We start from the raw sequence: 26207 nt of genomic DNA on the forward strand, positions 1-26207 counted from the left end.
TTATGTTCAACATAAAATATGAGTAACACATTAAATTATAAAAGTATTGGCTTTATACATAGATACATAAAAATACTTTAAAACATGAAATTTGTCATGTCAGGCACATAAAATGTATTTTTTTTTGAAAATTATAAAGCGAACTCCCACTTTTTTATATTTTTATCTAATTTGATATGGATATAGGCATTTAATAGTAGAGAATAAATTTATTAATTAGTATTGCCAGAATCATAAATTATCATAATTAGTTTGCTGAATCATAATGAAGCAGAAGAATCACAATTCAAAATCTGGTTGTACTGTCCTGCGTTATTGCATACACATTTAATATGTTTGAATTTATTTTAAAATTAAATTTCATTTCATATCGTACTTTATATTATTATGTAATAATTTAACTAAACTATAAAAAAAAACATGACTTCATTTACTTAATATATTAATACAAAAATTTTAAATAAATACCTAGATACATATATTATGTACTTATGCGTTGAAAAATCCTTGATCATTGTAAAAAAGAAAATTTTGTCATAGAGCAATTTGTTAAGGTTTTTCAAATTTTTGAAAATTTTTTTTTGGCAGATGCATTTTGAATTTAATAATAACCTTATATACATATACAATATTTATGCAACACGAACATTAATAACGTAATTACAGTAGAATCTTTTTTAAATTTCTGTTTCTAATAATTTAGTTTATAATAGTTTAGTTTAGTTTTATTTTCTACTGATGTGTGACATTGTGTTGTAAATAAAATCTTTAATACTTTGTGTGCACTTGATGTATATCATCCTCCTTTCTCAATTATGTTTATTTATTACATTCCGCAATACAATTGACTATTTAGAATCTTTCCAGACTTTAGTGTTATATGAGTTTAGGATGTGGATTTTGACCTCAATTAGACTTTTATTGATGTTGCTTCTAATATTAATGACTGTGTTGCACCTTTTTATTCTGTATTGTTTGATCATTTCCGAGTTTCGGTATTTCCAAGCCGCCAAGCGCATAATTTTAGAGAATGATGAAAAATTATGGTTTAAATTAAAAATGTTCAACTGTATAAATTTATAAAATTATTTTGTTGTCAAATTTAATAATAGTTTGTATAAGTAACAGCTTTCAAAAATTTAAAAGAAAGAACAATTAAAATTGGATATTAAAAAGCATTTGAATTGACAGTAGCAAAATATTTTTATATAAAAAATCTGGCCTTTAACATATTATTGTATGTATACATAAACGTATATATGTACATATACATATATCCATACATTGCGATGATTAAGATTGAATATAATGTTCGAATAAGGTGAATTTTTCATAAAATTTATTTATAGTACGAATTAAATGTGTTATTTAATTTGTACACCTTTTATATTCTAACAAAAAGAAAAGTGAAGTGATTACTTCTTAATATTGCAAATATCTGACATTTTATCTGTTCATTTCATATTACGTAACATACGCGTAAGTTGCTTAAATTGTTGATTTGAATAAAATTTTTTGAAATTTCAAATATTTTTTCTTTAAATGTTTTCACTTAATAACTTAATTTAATGATTTATGCAAATACATACATAGTTAACCAAAAATTTAAGTGAAAATTTAGCTTTGTGATAAGTTCATATTTACGCGGCTTAGTTACTGAAAATAAGAAAATTAACCTTAAATTTCGAATTTAACTGAATAACTTGAATTTATATTAAGGAAAGAGTAAACTTGTAATTTTATTATGTCAGAAATAATTTTCACTCAAAATTTTGAGTGTTTATAAATTAATATTTAAGTTTGTTCACACACTTTTCCATTTTTCTTTCTCTTTTGTGCTCGTGCTCGTCTTTACTAAGGCGAACTCTGTTAGTAGGTTTCAGTAGCTTTATGTAAACGTAAACTAGCAATTTGTATTTTAGGGTCTCTGATCAACAATTTACCTAAAAAAACTATTGTATATCAACTTTATGAACGTGACCGGTTGTATTGCAACCGCATTATCATGTGTTGACAACATAAAAAGTTATTATGCTTTTTTTGACTAAAATATCAGTTAAAAAATTGACAATTTGATTTTGTTTAGCGCAGATAATTTAATGTTTATTTTGTATTTCAAAATTTATAAAAATATTAAAAATTTCAAAAGAAAAAATGTAATTAAAATTCATTCCATTTCAAAGACATTCAAGAACAAGAAAGAATTGATATTATAAAAATAATTAAAGTGGTAGTAAGAAATTAGGTTTTTCACGATATTAATGTACTTTAAGTATATTCTTTTTAAATTCTTCTTTAAAGAATGCATTTTTAGCAAAAGACTCACAATTTTGAGCCACTGACAATACTTTCAGTACAGACTGATTCAAATTTATGAGTGATTTATTAAGTATTTATGAGTGCTTTATTAAGTATTTATGAGTGATTCAAATTTCTCACATTATTTATATATTAAGATGATAATTAAGCTGTCTAATATACAATATTTATTACAAAAGTTTATTGTTAAAACAAAAATATAGAAAAAAAATTGGCTCATATGTATAAAAGTTGTTCATATATCCATTAATTTTTGGAGAAAAGGTGGATGCGATAATTTTAGATTAAAATATTAAGGAAATTAAAAATTTTTACAGTATTTATACATTATGTATGTATTTACGAACTTTCTTTTTGCTCTCAACATTTTTAAAAGTAGCTTATATATTATGTATGTATGTATATATGAACATATATACAAATATAATCAATATCACACTCACATCACAATTCACAACATATTATGTACGTGTGTATGTAAATAAGCACATTGTTTGCGAATTTAAGTAGAAGGCTCATGTAGTAAAATTTCTTGTCAGAAAACTCGGATGCAAGCAACAAAACGAATACCTATAGTTCAATTTCACCATATACTAATTAGAGAGTGTATTTGTTTTATTAATTAATCTGATTTTTTTCAATTTTTAAATATTAGGTTCTTTTAACAATAATAACTATGATTTGAGTAAAATTTTTACTTCCCAGTTTAAAAAAAATCAATTTTATTAAAAATATGGAAGTTTTTGAGAAAACCAAAGGAAATAGAATAGTCTATAGACTTTTTGTTATTCAAAAATAATTTTTAATATTTAATTTAAATTTATATATGGATATATATGTATGTGTATGTATAAATGTACATACATCCCTATATATGTATATGTATATATATGCTTTGTTTGGTTATATTATTTTAACAAAATATTGTGACGTTTTCTTTATATGTATCGTGCAACATAACCAGGAAGGAGTTTCCCAAAAAAAAAAATTTTAGCATATGTTTTAAAGTAATAGTAGGCGAATATTGAACATCATCAAAGAAATATTTTGATAAATTGCCAACAAAAAATTATTGTTTTTTTTTAAGTTTTTTTTATTCAGTTTTTCATTAAAATTGTCGCCTAATTTATGTTAATCATTTACGTATGTATACTTAAAAATAACTAAATATATTTGTTTTATAATAATATAAACATATTTTTTTCTAAGAAGGCCTATGTCATGATGAATTTTCGAGTATATCTATATGTACACACATACTCATATTTGTTTGGTTTGCGTAAAAAAGACTTTATCGAAGAAAAAACAATTTTCCTCTTCATCATTTATTATTTACACTCGCTCACATAAAATGTACCAAGACATTTTTTTCGAAATCGAATTTAAAATTGTCTGAAAACAAGGGAAACATAAACAAGTGGAGAAAATTAAAATTAATTGAGAGAAATTTAAAAATAAACTTTTTCGAACTTGTGTGAAAGTGAGTTGAAATGAGAGAAAAAACATGTTTACGTTTATTTATTTTCTTTGCCTATAGAGTATAGAGAAAAAAATAAGCTGCAGAAACTATCAAGTAAAAAAAGAAAAACATGAAAATTTTAATAAGAATTTGATAATTTCACTGATCGATTAGCTTAGCATTTTAAATTTCTTCTCTTTGGAAAATAAAGGGAAATTTGAAAATTATGAGAATATTTAACAAATTGATTTGTCGGTCTATTAAAATAATTTTTTTTAATTGTGCATGTACGAGATTATAGAAAATGTTAATTTTGTTTTTTGCATTTTTTTTTCTTTGTAAAATTAAGGAGCCGAGCTGAAACTGCAATCGAAAATTCAGATAAATTTCGAATAACGCAAACAAGTAATGCTGTCCAATTAGCTGTTGAACATGTTCAAAAAGAAGATGCCGGACATTATACTTTATATGCACGAACGAAAAAAGGAAATTTAATTCGAAAAGATGTCGAGCTGGTCGTTGAAGATAGATCAGTTGGTGAAGATCCACCAATATTTTTACGTCGACTTACTGACTTATCTGTTAAAGTTGGTACACGTACAAGGCTTATAGTTGAAATTCGAAGCTCAACAGATGTTAAGGTAATTTTAATAAATGAAATAAATTATGTTATATTAATACATTTTGTTCTTTTGTAATTTTTTTTTTTAATTTTTTAGGTAACTTGGTATCGAAATGATAGAAGAATATGCGAGAATGATCGTATCAAACAGGTGAATGAAGGGAATTTTTTTTGCTTGGAAATAACGCCAGTAACATTAGATGATGGTGGTCAATGGATGTGTATGGCCGAAAATTTAGGTGGACGTAATTCATGTATTGCATTATTAAATATTTTGGTGCCAAAGGCATACAAATCACCAGAATTTATTGAAGAATTACGTGCTGTATTAACAGAACAAGGTACAGTTTCTTTAGAATGTAAAGTAATTGGTGTACCGACACCACTATTAAGATGGTTCAAAGATTCGAAGGAAATAAAAGCTGGGGATGTTTTTGCACTTACTGCAAATGCTGATGATCCGACATCATTAGGTACATATACCTGCGAAGCTGTTAATTGTATGGGAAAAGCTTATTCTAGTTCAAAAGTACATGTAGCTGGTAGAGGAAGTCGTGAAGGTTCCCTAAAACCGGCCGATAGGTATATTGCGAAACGAGTTTTTTGTTATAATTGGATTACTAAGTATACGTTTGTTTTTCATATTTTTATGTTTAGCATGAAAGTAAGTGCACCACCACCAATTTTCACTAATGAATTAAAAAGTATAAAAGTTAAAATAGGAGAAACTGTTATATTAGGTTGTCAAGGTATTGTAGATTATTGAATCGGTAAACACCGTTATTTAATATTATATTTTTGCAGTTGTGGTACCCCCTTGGCCAAAAAGTGTAACTTGGTACAATAAAGAAGGACGAATTGAATCAAATGAAAAATATCGTCTGATTGAGGATGGTTTGGGTGTATATATGGTCGAAGCGAAACCTTCTGAAAGCTGCGATGAGGGAGAATGGAAGTGTGTCGTTACAAGTAGTGAAGGAAGTGTTGGTATTTCTACTTGCACCGTCAACATGGATAGTAAATAAGCAATCATTTATCTCAAAAAATCTCATATATTTAATTTGCTAAAAAATTTTTTTAGTACCTAAAAATTATCGTAAACCAAGATTTATGGAGAGTCTTAAAGCAGTTCTCACAGAAGAGGGGTTAGTTTCCTTCGAATGCAAAGTAGTTGGTTTCCCCACACCAATACTGAAATGGTTCAAAGATGGTCAGGAATTGAAGCCAGGTGATGTTTATCAGCTAACAGGTACCAATTCTTTGGGAACATACTGTTGCGTTGCCAAAAATTGCATGGGTGAAACAAGTAGTGTTGCAGTGTTAACGGTGGAAGATATTCAAAATCAATTGAATGAGGAAGATAGATTGACTTTAATAAAGCAAAACCAACCGCCAAGATTTGTCGTTGGTTTAAAAAGCCAGGAGGCAAAAATCAATGAAGAGTTTGAATTTCTGGTTACAGGTAAGTACTACTCAAAACATTTTATTATGGTTTATGCATAGGAAAATCCACTCATATAATTCAACTTCAGTTAAAGCAACGCCTGAACCTATATTATCATGGTTTCGTGATGAATTACCCGTGGAAACAAACGAGCGATACAATGCATTTAAAGGTCAAAACGAGAATTTTCATCTTACAATAAAATGTGTTGAATTCGTAGATCAAGCTGAATGGAAGTGTATCGCTGCAAATGATTTTGGAACAACAATAACTTCGTGCTTTTTAAAACTTCAAATACCACGCCATTATAAGAAACCTCGCTTTTTAGAATGTCTCAGGGCTGTCTTGACTGAAGAGGGTGCCGTTAACTTAGAATGTAAAGTTATTGGCGTACCTCAACCAGTTTTAAAATGGTACAAGGATGGCGTTGAGTTAAAACCTGGTGATATCCATAGAATTATATCTGGTCAAGATGGTACGTGTTGCCTTGGAACATATACATGCGAAGCCAGAAACTGTATGGGTGTTGTTGCCAGCTCAGCTTCTCTTTTAGGTTTTGAAGACGCTTATAAAAATCAGCAACAACAGCAACAACAGCAAAAAGAACGTGAAGCTGTTCAGTTACAACGCAATTTCTCACTTTCGACCATACAAGAGGAACGTACATCTCAGTTATATGAAACTCCGGTTGGTTCAGTAGCAGTTGATGATAAGGGTGATGTGTCATTTTCATTTGACGGGAAAGAGGTTTCAGTTTCTCTATATGAAACGCCAGATTTAACAGAAGAAGAAGCTTTACAAATTGTCGAAATGTATGCAGAGCAAATATCTGAGCATGTAACAGATGGCAATGTAGTTGAATTACCACCTCTACGATTCGTGAAGGAGACATCTCAATCGGGGAATCTTCTTATGGAGGCAGTTGTAGTAGATATTTCACCAGAATATTTCAGCCCGGACGACGACCAAAGAACCGAAGCTGGTGTAGACGATATTTCTATTCATGAAGCAAGTGTTCATTCAAGCAAAGGAGGTCACGCAAGTTTCGATAGAGATATGGAAGATTTCGCAAATCAATCAATAGTAAAAATGGAGGAGGAGCTTAGCATGCAAGCTCCAATCCCAAGAAAAAGAAAGAAGTCAAAACCAGGTGCAGAAAGTGATGAATTCCAAAGTTTGTCCCAATCTAAAAAATCAAGCAGTCATAAAGGAGACGACGATAGTGAATCAGATTTACAAACCTTTGCTAGTGCCCAAGGCTCTGCTCCAATTTCTTCTTTAGAAAAAGAACCTTCATCAGTAAGTTCTGGAGCTGTACCAAAAGAACCAATTCCTCCTAAAAGGAAGAAGGCTGAAAAAGTGGAATTAGAATCAGATTCGTCGATGAGAACAAGTGAGCAAGAAGTACATTTGCAAGATATATCTGGAGCTGCAGGTGATGGACTAAAAGTGTTGTCGAAAACGTCTAAACAAATTACTGACGAAAAATTAATTAGAACGAATTTGGAAGCATTGGTGCCTTTAGCTAAAAGCCTGAAACAGGTTGAAAAACATTTGGTTGTTGTGCAGGACGAAGTTATTTCTCAATCCGCTATGATGATGTCTCCTGCATCAGCTGAACAAAGTATTGGAATAATACAAAAAATTTTGGAGCCTTTAAGACAAATTCAAAGCAAGATGAAAGTTTATTCAGGAGAAATTCCTTTGGAAACATTATTTGAATCTCTTGAAGAAGATGTTCATGAGCTTCATAGAAGTTTGCAAGTTATTGAAAGTTGTGTTGAAATGGATGAACATGGTGTTACCTTAATTCAAAAAACTAGTGTTTGTGTAATCGATAGTTCAGGAGATTTAATAATAAAAGCTTTAGATAATGTTAAACAAATAGCTCAATATTTTGAAACCGATAAGCTTAAAAATGAAATTAGATTAGTCGTTCAAGATATGCAGCAAGGAATTCAAATTACTCAAGATACAATAAAATCACAGGCACTTATACAGGAAGCATCTGCATTTGAAACAGCGCAGCACATATCTGAACAAGTGGCTAAAATGCAAACATTAGCACCATCAGCAACACCGTTTGATAAACAAACAATATTACAATTGCCTTCTGAAGCAGAATCATTAAAAATGATATGCGAACCAGTCATGAAAATACAACGCTCCTTAGAAAGCATAGAAAATGAATTATCCTTGGAAGAAAATGAGGAACAGTTGTTTTCAAAAGTCCATGAAGTAGTTTTAGATAAATTAACTGAACCAATAGATGAGTTAACTTCAGTGTTGCAGAAAATAGAACAAAATACCGTCAGCGCTTCTTCGGGGAAAGAAAATTTAGAACAAAAAATTAATATAACGGTTTTAGATATTGTCACTCCACCTTTATTTGAACTTAAAAAAGGATTGGAAATTTTAGCTAAGCAATCTTCCACAAATATTCATGCAGGTATGGTCAGCGTAAGCATCGTAGAACAAATGGTACCCCCACTTCAAGAAATACAAAATGGATTAGCCCAACTCGCTCAAGATATTGAAAGTGGACAAGTTGGTGAAGAGGTTGCTAATGAGTCAGCTGATGCACAAAAATTGTGCCAGTCTATAGCTCAAGCAGTACTATATTTAGAAACTAATATGGAACTTTTAGCACCAAAAATGCCAGAAGCAATTCATATTCAGATGATTAATTTAAAAAATGATGTTTCCCGTTTGGTTGGAAATATTTTAGATTCGTCATTTAACAAATACCACTTGACTCTTTTGGAAAATTTAAAAAGGCCAATAGATGAATTAAACTATTGCTTACGGCAAACAGAAGCTAAATCTATTTCAGGATCCTTAAGCGACTTATTAGAGCCTCTTGATCATTTAAATGATAAAGCAGTGCTTTGTGAAGATATTTTACTTCTCACTGGGCAGTCACCAAGCGACTTCAATTTAAAAACATTAAAGCAAATAAAACTTTTGATTAAATCTATTATAAGTGATATCGATAGTCATGATATGAAAATTTTGCAAGATGAATTGGAAACACAGCAAAGATTAGGAGATGAAATAGAAAAAACAATTTTGTCTATTCACGAAGCAAAGTCTTTACATAATTCTGAAAAACTAATTGCGAAGTCTAAACAAATATTTGAGGAATTTCATGCTTGTATAGCAGCTGTTCAACAGCAAACTGTATTTCCTGAATCTGAAGAAGCTGCTGTGCCAAAAGAACATATTACTCTTTTGAAAAATATTAAAGCTCCTTTGCAAGATATTATGCAAAGTATAAGTAAGGTTAAAGAGATTTTTGCATTCGAAACCATTGAAATGTTATCAGATACCGGAGATGTTTCAATTTTGCAAGAATTTTTAAGACCTTTAGAAACTATTATGGAAAATATTCAAGTAATAACACAGCATAATATTGTGGAACCACTATACACTTCTTCTGCAAAAGATGCACCAGAAGCTCTAAAAACATTGGTTGAACCTTTGCAACAACTTCAAACCTGTATAAATTCAATTAATGAAATAGGAAAAACTGCAAAAGTCCAAGGCTTAAATCCAAAAATTGTTCTACCTCTTGAAGAAATCAACAATTCAATTGAGAAATTAGTTAGCTGTATAAGCCCTCCCAATAAAGCAACCGAAGTTACAAAAGCTGCTATTCAAACTGCCACACCAATGGAGGTAGATGTCGATATAATTGATAAAAAAATAAATTCCTATAATTTACTTGTGCAGGAATTCAAATCTTCGATTTTAAATGTTTTTAATAAGTGCGCTGAGTTAGATGTAACTATGCTTGGGTTAGATCAAGTAGCTGCTATTAAAACAATTGTGACAAAACTAAAGTATATTGAGAATTTGATGGAGCAAGCTGGCCTTGTAACTGATGTAGATAAAAATTTTTTAGAAAGATCAAAAGAAAAAAATTTGGAAGATTCTACATTAGATTTGTTAAATTACATAGAAATTATAGAACGAGAAATAAATCAAGAAAAGTCAGATCTGGGTTTAGACAATATCTCGAAATTAAAATCAATCATTACACCTTTACAAGATCTGGCAAAATCATTGACGGTGTTTGATGAACAAATTCTCAAAGGTATCCAAAAAACCGTTTCCGTTAGTGAAACGAAAATTGAAGCTATTAAACTTCCTGATGTGAAAGTTAAAGTTGAGGAACCCAGTTTAAAGAATAGTTTAAAAGAAGGAATTAAGCAAATTCAAATTTGCCTAAATATTGTTGGTAATGAAAAACAGCTCTTGAATTCGAAAGAGTCCAATGTTGCTTCGGACATTCTTTTAAATATTAAAACATCTTTGAATGATCTAAAATCATCTTTTGAAATTATTCAAAGTGAATTTGCTGAATCACAAAGAGTAGATGAAGAAATTTTAAACAAATCAGATGTCTCAAATTCATTATTTAAACTCAAAGAATGTTTGGTGAAGACATACGAAGTAGCTCTAGAAAATTCTGAACTTGAAAAAATGTTAGAAGGACCATTGTCTGAAACTGAAAAAGCTTTCAATGATATTATTGATAATGTTCCTCTTTTGGAGTTTCTCCTAGCTGAAAAAATGGCTAACAAATCTCAAACTGAACTTAACGAATTGTTAAATGCCACTCGAAATGCTGTTGCTACTAATCCTAATTTAGCTTATATTAAAACAATAGAAAAGCCAATAATCAATTTACAACAGCTATTGATCAATATTAACAAGTCGCAGAACTTGCTGATGTCGAAATCTTCATCGATAATGATAACACTTCAAACATATTTGATGGATTTATACAGATCATTAAGTGATATAAGCGAACTAATTCCATCAAAAGGATTAAAACCAATTGCAGAATGTCAACAGAATTTAACATCTATTTACAATTTCATAGAAACTTCAGAAGATAAAATCAAGCTTACTGAATTTTTACAAGAAATTGATGCAATATCACCTAATTTACAAGATTTTAGTCGTGTATTAACTGAAATAACAAGAGACAGTGTTTTAGTTCCAATTAAACTTGATGAGATTCAGGAAGAAAAGGAAGAAGATTTGAAAAAGATACTTCCAAATATTGAAACCATGAAAGATGAAGCACTAAAGAAAGAGGAGATTATAGAAATTTTGGAGCCTGTTAAGGATGCTAAAAATTTCTTAATCATTTTACAACAGATCCTTTCTGAGCAAACGGAAGAAAACGCGAAATTATTTCTACAAAATTATTCTGGAGTTATCAATGATTTAAGAGAAAAATTGGATTATATTGAAAATAGGGTTAATAGTCAAAAAGATGTGAACATTTTATCAGAGCAAGAAAGAGAATCAATTGATGAGATTATCAAACCGTTACAAAAATTAAAAAAAGCTATTAGAAATGTGGGTCAATTAATTCAAGATGAAGACATATCTGTTACTGATTTGTCTACTATAGTTCGAACTGAAACTGTAGAGGATTTAACAAGTCAAGCTCTCGAATTACAAAAACATTCAGAAGAGCGTGAACTTACACCAGAAGAGCAAACAAAATTGCAAAAAATTTTAGAGAAAATTGATAGTATGGATTCTGAGGTTTACAAAGCTTTAACCGAACCAAAAATAATAAACAAAAACCAGGCTGAACTTTTTGAAGCTATACGCGAAGAAGCTGAAATGCTTGAGGAACTAAAAAAAAACGACGACAAAGACGGTTTTTCCAAAGAGTCCGCCAAAAGTACGGAACCGAATATTCTCGCTGAACAGCAATCACTTCAAATGGATATCGATAAAAATAATTTAAAACGTAAGGTAAGCGAAGAAACTCCCATTACTAGTGAAGAAGATGAAAAACGCCAAAAAATTGATAGCAGATCCCAATTTATAACGGAGAATTTAAACAATTTAAAAATTATAAATAGCAATATCCTTCAAATGATTCAAAATGAACTACCAAAAAAAATATTTGAACCATTAAATGCTCTTAAATCCACAATAGTTGAAATCGAAAACATATTGAGAGAAAAACCTGCAAAAGTAATTGAAGATGATCTTTTTCTTCCATTATTTAAATTAAGGGACCTTTTAAACCATATCGATAATGAGAAAAACTCAATTAGCGATCAAGAAATGAAACTAAAATTAGATCAAATAGTCAAACTAAATGAGCTGCTTTTCTCGAACATAATTAATAATCATAAAAATTTAAGACAAACTTTTATTCAGGACCTCATTACTAGTCCAAAAGACGAAATTAAGAAACTTTGCCGGATTGATAAAAAAATAATTGAAAGCTTTAAGCTTGAAAATCTTATTACCGGTTTAAACAATTTTGATGTGGCTCTTAATGAACTTGCAAAAATCAATGAAACAAGCATTAATAAGAACTTAGCACAATATGCTAATTTAAAGGAAAGTGCAGAGATTGTATTAGGTACTTTAAAAGAAGCATCTGCCGGATGTCCAAAAGAATTAGAAAAAGTCATTGGCGAACTTCAAAATAAAATTGAGGAATTATTTAATTTAATTACCGTTAAAGATAAACTTGGTATAACCGAAATTTGTTTAAAAATGGAATCATTATCTAATCCAATAAGAAATTTGGCAAATAAAGTAAGAGATGCAACAGTTGAAAAACAAGAATTAATTAAAATTGAGAATACTCACTTTAAGCAGCAATTGATCGAACTTCAAGAACATTTTAAGAAAGAAAAACATAACGATAATATCAACAGATCATTAGAAGAATTACAACAAATCCATGATGAATTATCTAAAACTAAAAATCCAAGCGAAGATATGAATAAGAGAGCTGCAAAAACTTTACTTAAGTTGAGAGAGCACCTAGTGCATACATATGATTCTTCAGAATTCACAGAAGGTGAAAACCAAAACATAGATATTATAGATAAGATTTTGAAAGATCATTTAGTTGATAACCCAGCTTTAGAGAAAGATTTTTCAAACCTAATAGTGAAACACACATTTACGCAAATCAAACAACTTATAGAAATTTTATCCAAAAATAGAGAAAAGCCTGAATTTAAAAATTTGTCTCATCTTGTTAATTCGATGACGGATCTCGAAGTTAATATGCAACAAATATTTAACCAACAAAATTCGCAATTTGCTAAAACTTCTGCTAAAATTATAAATTTACAAAAAGTTTTAATGAATGCTTTTATTAATTTTAATGAGGTTAGTGACAAAAGTGAAAGACATTTAAAAGATCATTTAGCTGAAATTGAAAAAGTTTTCCTTACTATTAACAATGTAATTGAAGAATCTGCACCTGTTCTTAAAATGATAGAAATTGCCAGTAAGGTTGAAAGTTTAGAAAAGCCAGTTAAAGTGTTAAATGACTACTTGACTCATACTTTAGTACAGTCTGCAAAAGATAAAGAAATTAAAGAAGACCAAAGGGAGATATCTCCAGAAATGGTTCAACACATTGAAAAAATTGTAACACAAAAATATATTGAAATAAAAGCACTTGAAAAACAGAACGAACAACAAGCAATTCTTGCTAAGACTGACGAGAAAATCTTATTAGAAATACAGAAAGTACAGCAACAAATTGATAAAAAAAAACTGGAAGTTGTTGCTTTGGAATCACAAATTCCTCAACAAGGTCAGTTTTCTACAGACCAATTAAAACCTGAAGAGATTCAACAGATGAGTCAAATAGTAAATCAAAAGAAAACAGAAATTCGAGCATTGGAAAATAAAGAAGCTGAGAGGGCTGAAATATCGATGGCCGATCCCAAAGCAAAAGAAGATATCAAGCAAATGCAACAAATAATTGAACAAAAGAAAATTGAAATACAAGCTTTGGAAAAGAAAGTAGCAGAACAAGGGGAAATAATTGTTCCAGAGGAAAGGAAACTTAATGAAATTGAACAAGTACAGCAAATTGTGGAACAAAAGAAAGCAGAAGTAAAAGCTCTAGAAACTCAAAAAGCACAACAAGCGCAAATTGCTAAAACAGATTCTCCTGCTGTTGAAGAAGTTAAGCACTTGAAATTGGTTATTGAACAAAACAAACTAGAAATAAAAGCTTTAGAATCAAAACTGCCACAAATAGGAGAAGTGGCTGAAGTTGAAATGAAATCTATTGAAGAAATTTATCAAATAGAGCAGATAGTTTCTCAAAAGAAAGCTGAAATAAAAGCTCTTGAAACGCAAAACGCACAACAAGCAACTCTGGCAAAATCTGATGCAAAATCTGCATCTGAAATAGACAATGTGCAATTGACAATTGATCAAAAGAAATTAGAGGTTGTTGCACTCGAGTCTCAAGTTTCTAAACAAGGCGAAATTTCTACCATTCAACTAAAACCTGAAGAAATCCAACAGATGAATCAAATGGTAGATCAAAAGAAAGCGGAAATTCGAGCATTGGAAAATAAGCAAGCTGAAAGGGCAGAAATGTTGATGGTCGATTCGACAGTAAAAGCAGAAATTCAACAAATGCAACAAATAGTTGAACAAAAGAAAATTGAAATACAAGCTTTGGAAAAGAAAGTAGCAGAACAAGGGGAAATAATTGTTCCAGAGGAAAGGAAACTTAATGAAATTGAACAAGTACAGCAGATTATGGAACAAAAGAAAGTAGAAGTAAAAGCTCTAGAAACTCAAAAAGCACAACAAGCGCAAATTGCTAAAGCAAATTCTCCTGCTGCTGAAGAAGTTAAGCACTTACAATTGGTTATTGAACAAAACAAACTAGAAATAAAAGCTTTAGAATCAAAACTGCCACAAATAGGAGAAGTGGCTGAGGCCGAAGTTGAAATGAAATCGGCTGAAGAAATTCAGCAAATAGAACTGATAGTTTCCCAAAAGAAAGCTGAAATAAAAGCTCTTGAAACGCAAAACGCACAACAAGCAACTCTGGCAAAATCTGATGCAAAATCTGCATCTGAAATAGACAATGTGCAATTGACAATTGATCAAAAGAAATTAGAGGTTGTTGCACTCGAGTCTCAAGTTTCTAAACAAGGCGAAATTTCCACCATTCAACTAAAACCTGAAGAAATCCAACAAATGAATCAAATGGTACATCAAAAGAAAGCAGAAATTCGAGCATTGGAAAATAAGCAAGCTGAGAGCGCAGAAGTGTCGACGGCTGATCCGAAAGTAAAAGAAGAAATTCAACAAATGCAACAAATAGTTGAACAAAAGAAAATTGAAATACAAGCTTTGGAAAAGAAAGTAGCAGAACAAGGGGAAATAACTGTTGTGCAGGAAAGGAAACTTGATGAAATTCAACAAGTACAGCAAATCGTGGAACAAAAGAAAGCAGAAGTAAAAGCCCTAGAAACTCAAAAAGCAAAACAAGCGCAAATTGCTAAAGCAGATTCTCCAGCTGCTGAAGAAGTTAAGCACTTGCAATTGGTTATTGAACAAAACAAACTAGAAATAAAAGCTTTAGAATCAAAACTGCCACAAAAAGGAGAAGTGGCTGAAGTTGAAATGAAATCTATTGAAGAAATTCAACAAATAGAGCAGATAGTTTCTCAAAAGAAAGCTGAAATAAAAGCTCTTGAAACGCAAAACGCACAACAAGCAACTCTGGCAAAATCTGATGCAAAATCTGCATCTGAAATAGACAATGTGCAATTGACAATTGATCAAAAGAAATTAGAGGTTGTTGCACTCGAGTCTCAAGTTTCTAAACAAGGCGAAATTTCCACCATTCAACTAAAACCTGAAGAAATCCAACAAATGAATCAAATGGTAGATCAAAAGAAAGCGGAAATTCGAGCATTGGAAAATAAGTGTGCTGAGAGGGCAGAAGTGTCGGCGGCCGATCCGAAAGTAAAAGAAGAAATTCAACAAATGCAACAAATAGTTGAACAAAAGAAAATTGAAATACAAGCTTTGGAAAAGAAAGTAGCAGAACAAGGGGAAATAACTGTTGTGCAGGAAAGGAAACTTGATGAAATTCAACAAGTACAGCAGATTATGGAACAAAAGAAAGCAGAAGTAAAAGCCCTAGAAACTCAAAAAGCGCAACAAGCACAAATTGCTAAAGCAGATTCTCCTGCTGCTGAAGAAGTTAAGCACTTACAATTTGTTATTGAACAAAACAAACTAGAAATAAAAGCTTTAGAATCAAAACTGCCACAAATAGGAGAAGTAGCTGAAGTTGAAATGAAATCTATTGAAGAAATTCAACAAATAGAGCAGATAGTTTCTCAAAAGAAAGCTGAAATAAAAGCTCTTGAAACTCAAAACGCACAACAAGCAACTCTGGCAAAATCTGATGCAAAATCGGCATCTGAAATAGAAAATATGCAACTGACAATTAATCAAAAGAAATTAGAGGTTGTTGCACTCGAGTCTCAAATTTCTAAACAAGGCGAAATTTCTATCATTCAACTAAAACCTGAAGAAATCCAACAGATGAATCAAATGGTAGATCAAAAGAAAGCGGAAATTCGAGCATTGGAAAATAAGCGAGCTGAGAGGGCAGAAGTGTCGGCGGCCGATCCGAAAGTAAAAGAAGAAATTCAACAAATGCAACAAATAGTTGAACAAAAGAAAATTGAAATACAAGCTTTGGAAAAGAAAGTAGCAGAACAAGGGGAAATAACTGTTGTGGAGGAAAGAAAACTTGATGAAATTCAACAAGTACAGCAGATTATGGAACAAAAGAAAGCAGAAGTAAAAGCCCTAGAAACTCAAAAAGCACAACAAGCACAAATTGCTAAAGCAGATTCTCCTGCTGCTGAAGAAGTTAAGCACTTGCAATTGGTTATTGAACAAAACAAACTAGAAATAAAAGCTTTAGAATCAAAACTGCCACAAAAAGGAGAAGTGGCTGAAGTTGAAATGAAATCTATTGAAGAAATTCAAAAAATAGAGCAAATAGTTTCTCAAAAGAAAGCTGAAATAAAAGCTCTTGAAACTCAAAACGCACAACAAGCAACTCTGGAAAAATCTGATGCAAAATCGGCATCTGAAATAGAAAATATGCAACTGACAATTAATCAAAAGAAATTAGAGGTTGTTGCACTCGAGTCTCAAGTTTCTAAACAAGGTGAAATTTCTATCATTCAACTAAAACCTGAAGAAATCCAACAGATGAATCAAATGGTAGATCAAAAGAAAGCGGAAATTCGAGCATTGGAAAATAAGCGTGCTGAGAGGGCAGAAGTTTCGGCGGCCGATCCGAAAGTAAAAGAAGAAATTCAACAAATGCAACAAATAGTTGAACAAAAGAAAATTGAAATACAAGCTTTGGAAAAGAAAGTAGCAGAACAAGGGGAAATAACTGTTGTGCAGGAAAGGAAACTTGATGAAATTCAACAAGTACAGCAGATTATGGAACAAAAGAAAGCAGAAGTAAAAGCCCTAGAAACTCAAAAAGCGCAACAAGCACAAATTGCTAAAACAGATTCTCCTGCTGCTGAAGAAGTTAAGCACTTACAATTGGTTATTGAACAAAACAAACTAGAAATAAAAGCTTTAGAATCAAAACTGCCACAAATAGGAGAAGTAGCTGAAGTTGAAATGAAATCTATTGAAGAAATTCAACAAATAGAGCAGATAGTTTCTCAAAAGAAAGCTGAAATAAAAGCTCTTGAAACTCAAAACGCACAACAAGCAACTCTGGAAAAATCTGATGCAAAATCGGCATCTGAAATAGAAAATATGCAACTGACAATTAATCAAAAGAAATTAGAGGTTGTTGCACTCGAGTCTCAAGTTTCTAAACAAGGCGAAATTTCTATCATTCAACTAAAACCTGAAGAAATCCAGCAGATGAATCAAATGGTAGATCAAAAGAAAGCGGAAATTCGAGCATTGGAAAATAAGCGTGCTGAGAGGGCAGAAGTGTCGGCGGCCGATCCGAAAGTAAAAGAAGAAATTCAACAAATGCAACAAATAGTTGAACAAAAGAAAATTGAAATACAAGCTTTGGAAAAGAAAGTAGCAGAACAAGGGGAAATAACTGTTGCGGAGGAAAGAAAACTTGATGAAATTCAACAAGTACAGCAGATTATGGAACAAAAGAAAGTAGAAGTAAAAGCCCTAGAAACTCAAAAAGCACAACAAGCACAAATTGCTAAAGCAGATTCTCCTGCTGCTGAAGAAGTTAAGCACTTGCAATTGGTTATTGAACAAAACAAACTAGAAATAAAAGCTTTAGAATCAAAACTGCCACAAATAGGAGAAGTAGCTGAAGTTGAAATGAAATCTATTGAAGAAATTCAACAAATAGAGCAGATAGTTTCTCAAAAGAAAGCTGAAATAAAAGCTCTTGAAACTCAAAACGCACAACAAGCAACTCTGGCAAAATCTGATGCAAAATCTGCATCTGAAATAGAAAATATGCAACTGACAATTAATCAAAAGAAATTAGAGGTTGTTGCACTCGAGTCTCAAGTTTCTAAACAAGGCGAAATTTCTATCATTCAACTAAAACCTGAAGAAATCCAACAGATGAATCAAATGGTAGATCAAAAGAAAGCGGAAATTCGAGCATTGGAAAGTAAGCGTGCTGAGAGGGCAGAAATGTTGGCGGCCGATCCGAAAGTAAAAGAAGAAATTCAACAAATGCAACAAATAGTTGAACAAAAGAAAATTGAAATACAAGCTTTGGGAAAGAGAGTAGCAGAACAAGGGGAAATAACTGTTGCGGAGGAAAGAAAACTTGATGAAATTCAACAAGTACAGCAGATTATGGAACAAAAGAAAGCAGAAGTAAAAGCCCTAGAAACTCAAAAAGCGCAACAAGCACAAGTTGCTAAAACAGATTCTCCAGCTGCTGAAGAAGTTAAGCATTTGCAATTGATTATTGAACAAAATAAATTAGAAATAAAAGCTTTAGAATCAAAACTGCCACAAAAAGGAGAAGTGGCTGAAGTTGAAATGAAATCTATTGAAGAAATTCAACATATAGAGCAAATAGTTTTGCAAAAGAAAGCTGAAATAAAAGCTCTTGAAACGCAAAATGCACAACAAGCAGCTATTGCAAGAACGAATGAAAAAGTTGCCTCAGACATTCAAAAAGTGCAACAGACAATTGATCAAAAGAAATTAGAGGTCGTAGCCCTCGAATCTGTAGTCTCTAGCCAAGGCCAAATATCAACAACTCAATTAAAACCGGAAGAGATTCAACAAATGCAGCAAATCGCAAATCAGAAAAGAATTGAAATTTTAGCATTGGAAACTAAACGAGCTGAGAGAGCAGAAATATCGGTGCTCGATCAAAAGAATAAAGTGGAATTGAATGAAATGGAAGAAATAGTTGAACAAAAGAAAATTGAAATTGAAGCTTTAGAGAAGAAAGTGGCAAGTCAGGGAGATATAGCTTTGACTGAAAAAAATATTTTGTCTGATATTGATGTAATAGAACAAATTGTAGAGCAGAAGAAGGCTGAGGTTAGCGCTTTAGAAACTCAGAAAATTGACATTAGCAACGCCGATTTAGCAAAGGGAATGGATAAAAATATTATGCAGAAACAAATGGAAATTAAAGCTTTGGAAGGTTCAAAAGTTTTGGAAGTTATTTTGGATGACGAAAAGCTTAAGAAAATCAATTGTATGTATGCTGGTTCTATTAATGAATTAGGAAACTTTGTAGAATTAATAACGTTAATAGCTCCAGAACAAAGTTCTATTTTATCAATTAAAAAAGCAGCAGATCCTGTTATTTCTCTTCAAAAGTGTTTGTTAGAATTAACGGATGATAAAAATGCATTTCTCAGCAAAAATGCTAATAAAATTATCAAACTTCAAAGTCAGTTAATGTCCGTTTTTCTCTGCTTGAACGACTTAGGAAATGAATGTGAAAACCCGTTAAAAGAACAGGTTATAAACGCTCAAAATAAAATTTTAGCCTTAAATGATTCAATAGATGGCTCTCAAAATGATATTGCAACATTAGCACTAGCTGGCGATGTTGGGATATTGCACGAAACATTTGGTAACTTAAATAAAATTCTCAAGGATTTTTCGACAGCAGAAAATCAGCCTTTGGAGTCCAAAGACAAAAGAAGCATAGTTGATCCTGAAGTAATATTGGAAGATAAAAATCAAGAAGTGGAAAGAAAAATACAATCTGAAAAAAAAATCATTGACAAAAATCTTAAAGAGACCAATGAAAAATATAGTTTTATGATTTTAGATGATTTAAAAAGAAAACTTAAAGATTTTCAAAAATCGTGTGACGATGAAATTGCCAACGCAAACGTTAGGAAAAATATAAAAAATTTGAATGATATCGAAAAAACTATTATTGATTCCCATCAAGACACGGAAAACTTGAGCAAAGCGGTGGAAGTTCTTTTTGAAATTCGAACTGATATGTTAGCTAAATGTGACGATAAAGAAAAATCAGTGACATCGGCAGCTGAGCAAATCGTGGAAGAAGCATTTACGATATTCAACAAAGTGACCGAATTTTTGCCAGATCTTCGCCTTCAATATTCGCGAAAAATGTTAATTGCTACAGAGAAAGGAATTGATACTCTTTTACAAGAGCTTTTGACAATACCGGGAGAAATAAAGCATCTACATGCATTTAAACAAGTTGTTCAACCACTTCAAAATTGTAGAAATATATTCGCCGAATATCAAACAAATGAATTTGAGAATCTTGAAAAGTCGTCAAGTAAAATTGTAAAATTACAAACCAATTTGATGAATGCATTTATGGCATTCAATGAACTTGGTGCAAGTTCACAGCTTGCAAAGGAATTAAGTGTTGTTCAAAATAAAATATTGTTTCTTAATGACTGTGTTGACAGTGAAATAACGAATGTTAATGTTGTTAGTTTGGCAGCAAAAGCAGAGCGTCTTTCACAGCCTTTAATGATGTTAAGTAAAAAAATTGCTGAGCTTAAAAAAGATTTATCGATAGAAGAAGAGAACAAGGGCGCTACAAAGCAAGACATATATGATACAAAAAGAAAAGATTCAGTAATAACAGATGTTGCAGAAGCACATGCACAAACGGGACAAATGTTGAATAAGGAATCCGCAGACATTAAACAGGAAGTTTTTGACGCTAAAAGAAAAAGTTCTGTTGTACAAGATATTGAAAAGGATCAGCCACAAGTAGCACAAATAACTCTTAAAAAGCCGGAAGAACTTACGGAAGAAAAGCTAGATTCAAAGAGAAGAAGCTCGATAGTGAAAGATATTCCAGAACCACAGGCACAAAAGGCCGAAATTTCAGTAACAAAACCAGAAAGAATTACACAAGAGACTGTCGATGCAAAAAGAAGAAGTTCTGTCGTACAAGACATAGAGGAGCCAAAGGTGCAAACTGCGAAAGTAGTAGCACCTGAAGCGATTCAGCAGGAAGATGTTGATTCAAAGAGAAGGAGCTCTATTATACAAGATATTGAAGCACCACAACCACTGGTAGCTCAAATAACGGTTAAACAGCCGGAAGAAATCAAGCAAGAAAAACTTGATTCACAGAGAAGAAGCTCTGTCGTAAAAGATATTGAAGAACCTCAAGCCCAAGTAGCACAAGTAACAGTGAAAAAGCCGGAAGAAATCAAACAAGAAACTATTGACGCAAAACGAAAGGACTCAGTTGTTCAAGAATTGGAAACACCCCAATTACAAGTAGCAGAAGTTACAGTAAAGAAGCCTGAAGAAATTAAGACGGAGAAACTCGATTCAAAAAGAAAAGATTCTATTGTTGAAAACATTGAGATTCCAAAGCCACAGGCTGCACAAATAACAATAAAGCAAGCAGAGGAAATCACACAAGAAAGTGTAGACGCAAAGAGAAGAAGCTCTGTAATACGAGATGTTGATGAACCAGAGGTGCAAGTTGCTAAAATTACGGTGAAGAAACCAGAAGAAATTAAACAGGAAACTATCGACACTAGGAGAAGAAGTTCTTTGGTTCAAGAGATTGAGGAGCCGCAATCACAAAAAGCAAAAATATTTGTTAAAGAGCCGGAAGAGATTAAAATGGAAAAGTTCGATGAAAAGAGAAAAAAATCAGATCTGAAAGATATAGAAAAAATGGAACCTCATGTTGCTAAATCATTGGAAAAAGCTGATGATTCAATTAAAGAGAAAAAGCTTGATACAACACGCCGGGAATCTATTTTGGAAGTAATAGAAAAACCCGAAGCTCAAAAGGCAGATATATCAGAAATATCTAAAAAAGAATCTTTGCCTGAAGGTTCTACAGAAGATAAAATTGAAAAGATACTTGACAAGAAACATGAAGAAACTAAGGAAACTAAAAGAAAATCCATTAAGGAAGATAAACGAAAAAAGAGTTCTGAAGCAACAGTTGAAGATTCTACGGAAGAAATATCCAAGAAGAAAGAGGAAGTAGAAGCAGCAACAGATTATAAAAAAGAAGAACTTAAACAAGCCGATGATTCAAAGGTGGACTCAGAAAAGTCAAGAGAAAGAGAAACTAAGACTGAGAGCTTAGAAGATGCGAAAATGCAAAGAAAAGAAAGCGATAAAGAATCTAAAAACTCAGTAGAAAAAGCAGATAAAGAAATATCAAGAATAGAGGAGGAAAAAATAGTAAACCAAACCAAATCGAAAGAAATTGTAAATGAAGCTAAAGAAAAGACGGTTCAAGAAGAATCAAAACAACAACTGGGCGAAAAAGTTAATCTTGAAAAAGAACGAGTTGAAGATTTAAATGAAATAAAAGCACAAGAAATTAAATCGGAAGTTGAAGAAAAAATGAAAAACAGAAAAGAATCTGAAGCAGAAAACATTGCAGAAAAGAAACAGCTAGAGGAAAAGAAATCAAAATCTGAACAAAAATCGCAACCAACAGAAGAATCAAAAGAAAAAGGTGTAAAACAAGTAGGTGAAGTTCAAAATGATGTTGAAGAACTGAAGGCGAAAGATAATGAAGATCCCAAAAAAAGGAAGTCTATTAAGAAAGAAACTAGTGAAGATAAAAAGGCCGAAAGTGTGAAACAAGTAGGTGAAATTATAAAAGATGATCAAGGATCGAAGGAAAAAGATGAACTTAAAAGAAGAAAATCTATTAAAAAAGAAATAAGCGAGGATAAAAAAACTGAAAGCGTTCAAGATGAAGTTCAAAAGGAGGAAGTAGAACCGAAGTTAAAAGATCATGAAGAACCTAAAAAAAGAAAATCTATTAAGAAAGAAACTAGTGAAGATAACAAAACTGAAACTGTAAAAAAATTAGATGAAATTAAAAAAGAGGAAGAAGAAACGAAGACAAAAGATGAACAGCCTAAAAAGAGAAAATCTATTAAAAAAGAAACTAGTGAAGACAAAAAAACTGAAAGCGTAAAACAACTGGATGAAGTCAAAAGAGAAGAAGCAGAACCAAAGGCAAAAGATAATGAAGAAACTCAAAGAAGAAAATCTATCAAAAAAGAAACTAGTGAAGATAACAAAACTGAAACTGTAAAAAAATTAGATGAAATTAAAAAAGAGGAAGAAGAAACGAAGGCAAAAGATGAACAGCCTAAAAGGATAAAATCTATTAAAAAAGAAACTAGTGAAGACAAAAAAACTGAAAGCGTAAAACAACTGGATGAAGTCAAAAGAGAAGAAGCAGAACCAAAGGCAAAAGATAATGAAGAAACTCAAAGAAGAAAATCTATCAAAAAAGAAACCAGTGAAGATAAAAAAGCTGAAAAGGTAAAACAATTAGATAAAAGTGAAAAACAGGAAGTAGAACCGAAGGCAAAAGATAATGAAGAAACCCAAAGAAGAAAATCTATCAAAAAAGAAACTAGTGAAGATAAAAAAGTTGAAAAAGTAAAACAATTGGATAAAGCTGAAAAACAGGAAGTAGAACCGAAGACAACAGATAATGAAGAACCTAAGAAAAGAAAATCAATTAAGAAAGAAACTAGTGAAGATAACAAAACTGAAAAGAGAAGAAAATCACTTCAAAAAGAGCCTGAAGTAATTTCAAACAAGTTGGAAGATAAACTAAAATCGGATATGGTGAAAGGAAAAATTGAAACCAAAGTTGTAGAAAATGAATCAATCCAAGAACAAACTAAAAAGAAAGAAATTGAACAAGATAATATTGAAATGGAAAAAAAAATTGATACATCAAAGGACTACAAAACACAGCCAATGGAAACTGAGGAAATAAAACAAACTTCAGTACAAGTAGATGACAAGACAAAAGATCTCGAGCAAAGAAAACCACCGAAAATTCAACAACGGGATACAAAAGAAAAAGAAGAATATGATCAATATAAAGATAAAAAACAACAACGTGAAGCAAAACGTAGACCTAATTTTGAAACGAAATTAACAAATAGGACTGCTGGTGTAGGTGGTGTTGTTAAATTAACTTGTAGCATATCTGGTTCAGATTTAACTATAAAATGGTATAAAGATAATACAGTGTTAATCAATGGATCAAAATATATGATTAATAATAATGATGGTATATCATCACTTGAAATTAAAAATTGCGTTTTAGCAGATACAGGCATTTATACATGTATGGCAACAAATCGTAATGGTGAAATTGAGACAAGTTCAATGGTAACTATATATGATACGCATAAACCTTCACAAGATTTATTAGTTGCGCCAATGTTTACTAGAAGTATAAAAGGTAAATATTTTAATAATTTATTGGACTTTTTTCCAAATTTTAAAAAATTTCATTTTCTAAAATATTTAAAACAAAAATATTTAATTTATAATTTACAATATTTTGTTATCTAAATTAGGTTAGGTTCTTGCATAATATTTAAACAAAAAATCGAAACAAAAATTTTTGAATAATTACTATCTGGGGCTTATTCCAAGTAAATGATAGTATAATATTTATCGTAAAAGTTTCTAAGATCCTATTATAGACGCGAATCATTTGTATGAAATGATTTGTATTTATAATAATAATATCGGATTTTCTACGATAAATATCACTATCGCTTAATGATCTGCATAGATTACCACTTACCAATATTATTATATGTTACATGTACTTATGTATGTATAGCAAAAAAAAACTATTACAATTGCCATAGTTTCTGAATATCGAGTCAGACAAAATTTTGCCGTTAGTTTGCCGAAAATAGGTGAAAATACACAGTGTATTTAAAAATAGAAGAAAAATTTTTTATTTATTTATTTCTTTTTTTTTTTGTAACAATCGGTGGTCATCAAATACTTGCCAAGCGTATATATGTATATATAAGTATATATACTATTTAGTATACAAATATACTAGTATACGTAATATATAAACGAAAACTGCAAACAATTGCAATAATATTTTAAAGTTTTATGCGTTCTATTTTGATTATATTAGATTGTTTTTTTTTCTGCTTTCTCTTTGAATTACATACACTATCGGAATGATTAAAAAAAAGGTATACTGACCAAATAACATTCTAAATAATATTTTTTTTGTTGTTTATTACAAAAATTAAAATTAGTTTAATAAAATCTAAATATATTTAAGTATTTTTCTTTTTCTAATTATTGCTATTAATAAAAAATAATGTTTACTTATTTTTATTTATTTTTAGTTTTTAAATGAAATTATTTAAAAAATTGATTCTTATATTATTAATTGGTATTGAATTAAGGATAGTTTTTGTTAAACTATTTTACCTATAGTTTTTAGTAGGTTAAGATAAAGAATAGACACAATTACCTTCCTCCACGAATAATTGAATAGTAATAATTAAATTGCATTCGTTTTAATAATTTATTTGTTTTCTTTTTGTTAAATAATTGTTAATAACAAATTTTCTATTTCCTTTATATTCTATCTATTTCAACAAATAATAAAAATAAAAAAAGGATCTACCGAATTAGAGGATTCGAATTAAATTCGAAAGCAATTGTGAAGTTCAATATAAAAGTAATTCACTGCTTAGTTTTCAACTAAAAAAAAAAAATTTAAAAATTTCAAGTTCTCCGAATCAATTGTATGAATTGATTAACACCAATTTTAAGAATATTTCGAATAAAATCGCAAAAAAAAATATTTCTTTATACTGCATATTCAATAATTCTGGATAATTCAATAATTTCTTGGTCTAAGCTGATATTTAATAGTAAAACTAGCGTTGAACTAACATTACATTAGTTTAATAATATAAAAAGTATTAGTATTTTATTGTTACCAGCTATACGTGTATTCAAAATTTACTATTGTTCATGCAAAATGAATGCGATGTACAAAAAAGATGAGGTTAGTCAACTGTAAAATTATTAAATTTTTGGCACAAAAAAAAAAAAAACATTCATAACAATAACTGTTATACAAATAATCATTCTTATTATTTCTCATATATCCAATATTTACTGCTAAACTAAATATATTTTAAAAATTATTTAACTTGTATATAATATATTGAGGTTAATTATTTTAAATGTGTAATTAAAATTATTTAGTTAAATTAAGAATATTTTTAAAAATGAAAAAAGTTTCT

At 30.6% G+C, this 26207-nt stretch overlaps 1 protein-coding gene across 1 annotated transcript in view; it reads left to right on the forward strand.

Annotated features, from left to right (window-relative positions):
• The window catches only part of LOC129607486 (myosin light chain kinase, smooth muscle), a 108145-nt gene that overhangs the window by 28005 nt on the left and 53933 nt on the right, over positions 1-26207 (forward strand). Inside the window, exons 3-8 of the mRNA XM_055518515.1 lie at positions 4128-4419; positions 4498-4982; positions 5058-5149; positions 5205-5417; positions 5482-5862; positions 5933-24373. Of these exons, the coding sequence (XP_055374490.1) occupies positions 4128-4419; positions 4498-4982; positions 5058-5149; positions 5205-5417; positions 5482-5862; positions 5933-24373 (19904 nt within the window). The remainder of the gene's footprint in view (positions 1-4127; positions 4420-4497; positions 4983-5057; positions 5150-5204; positions 5418-5481; positions 5863-5932; positions 24374-26207) is intronic.

This window comes from Condylostylus longicornis, unplaced genomic scaffold (assembly GCF_029603195.1).
Source record: "Condylostylus longicornis isolate FDR11 unplaced genomic scaffold, ASM2960319v2 ptg000027l, whole genome shotgun sequence".
NCBI lineage: Eukaryota > Metazoa > Arthropoda > Insecta > Diptera > Dolichopodidae > Condylostylus > Condylostylus longicornis.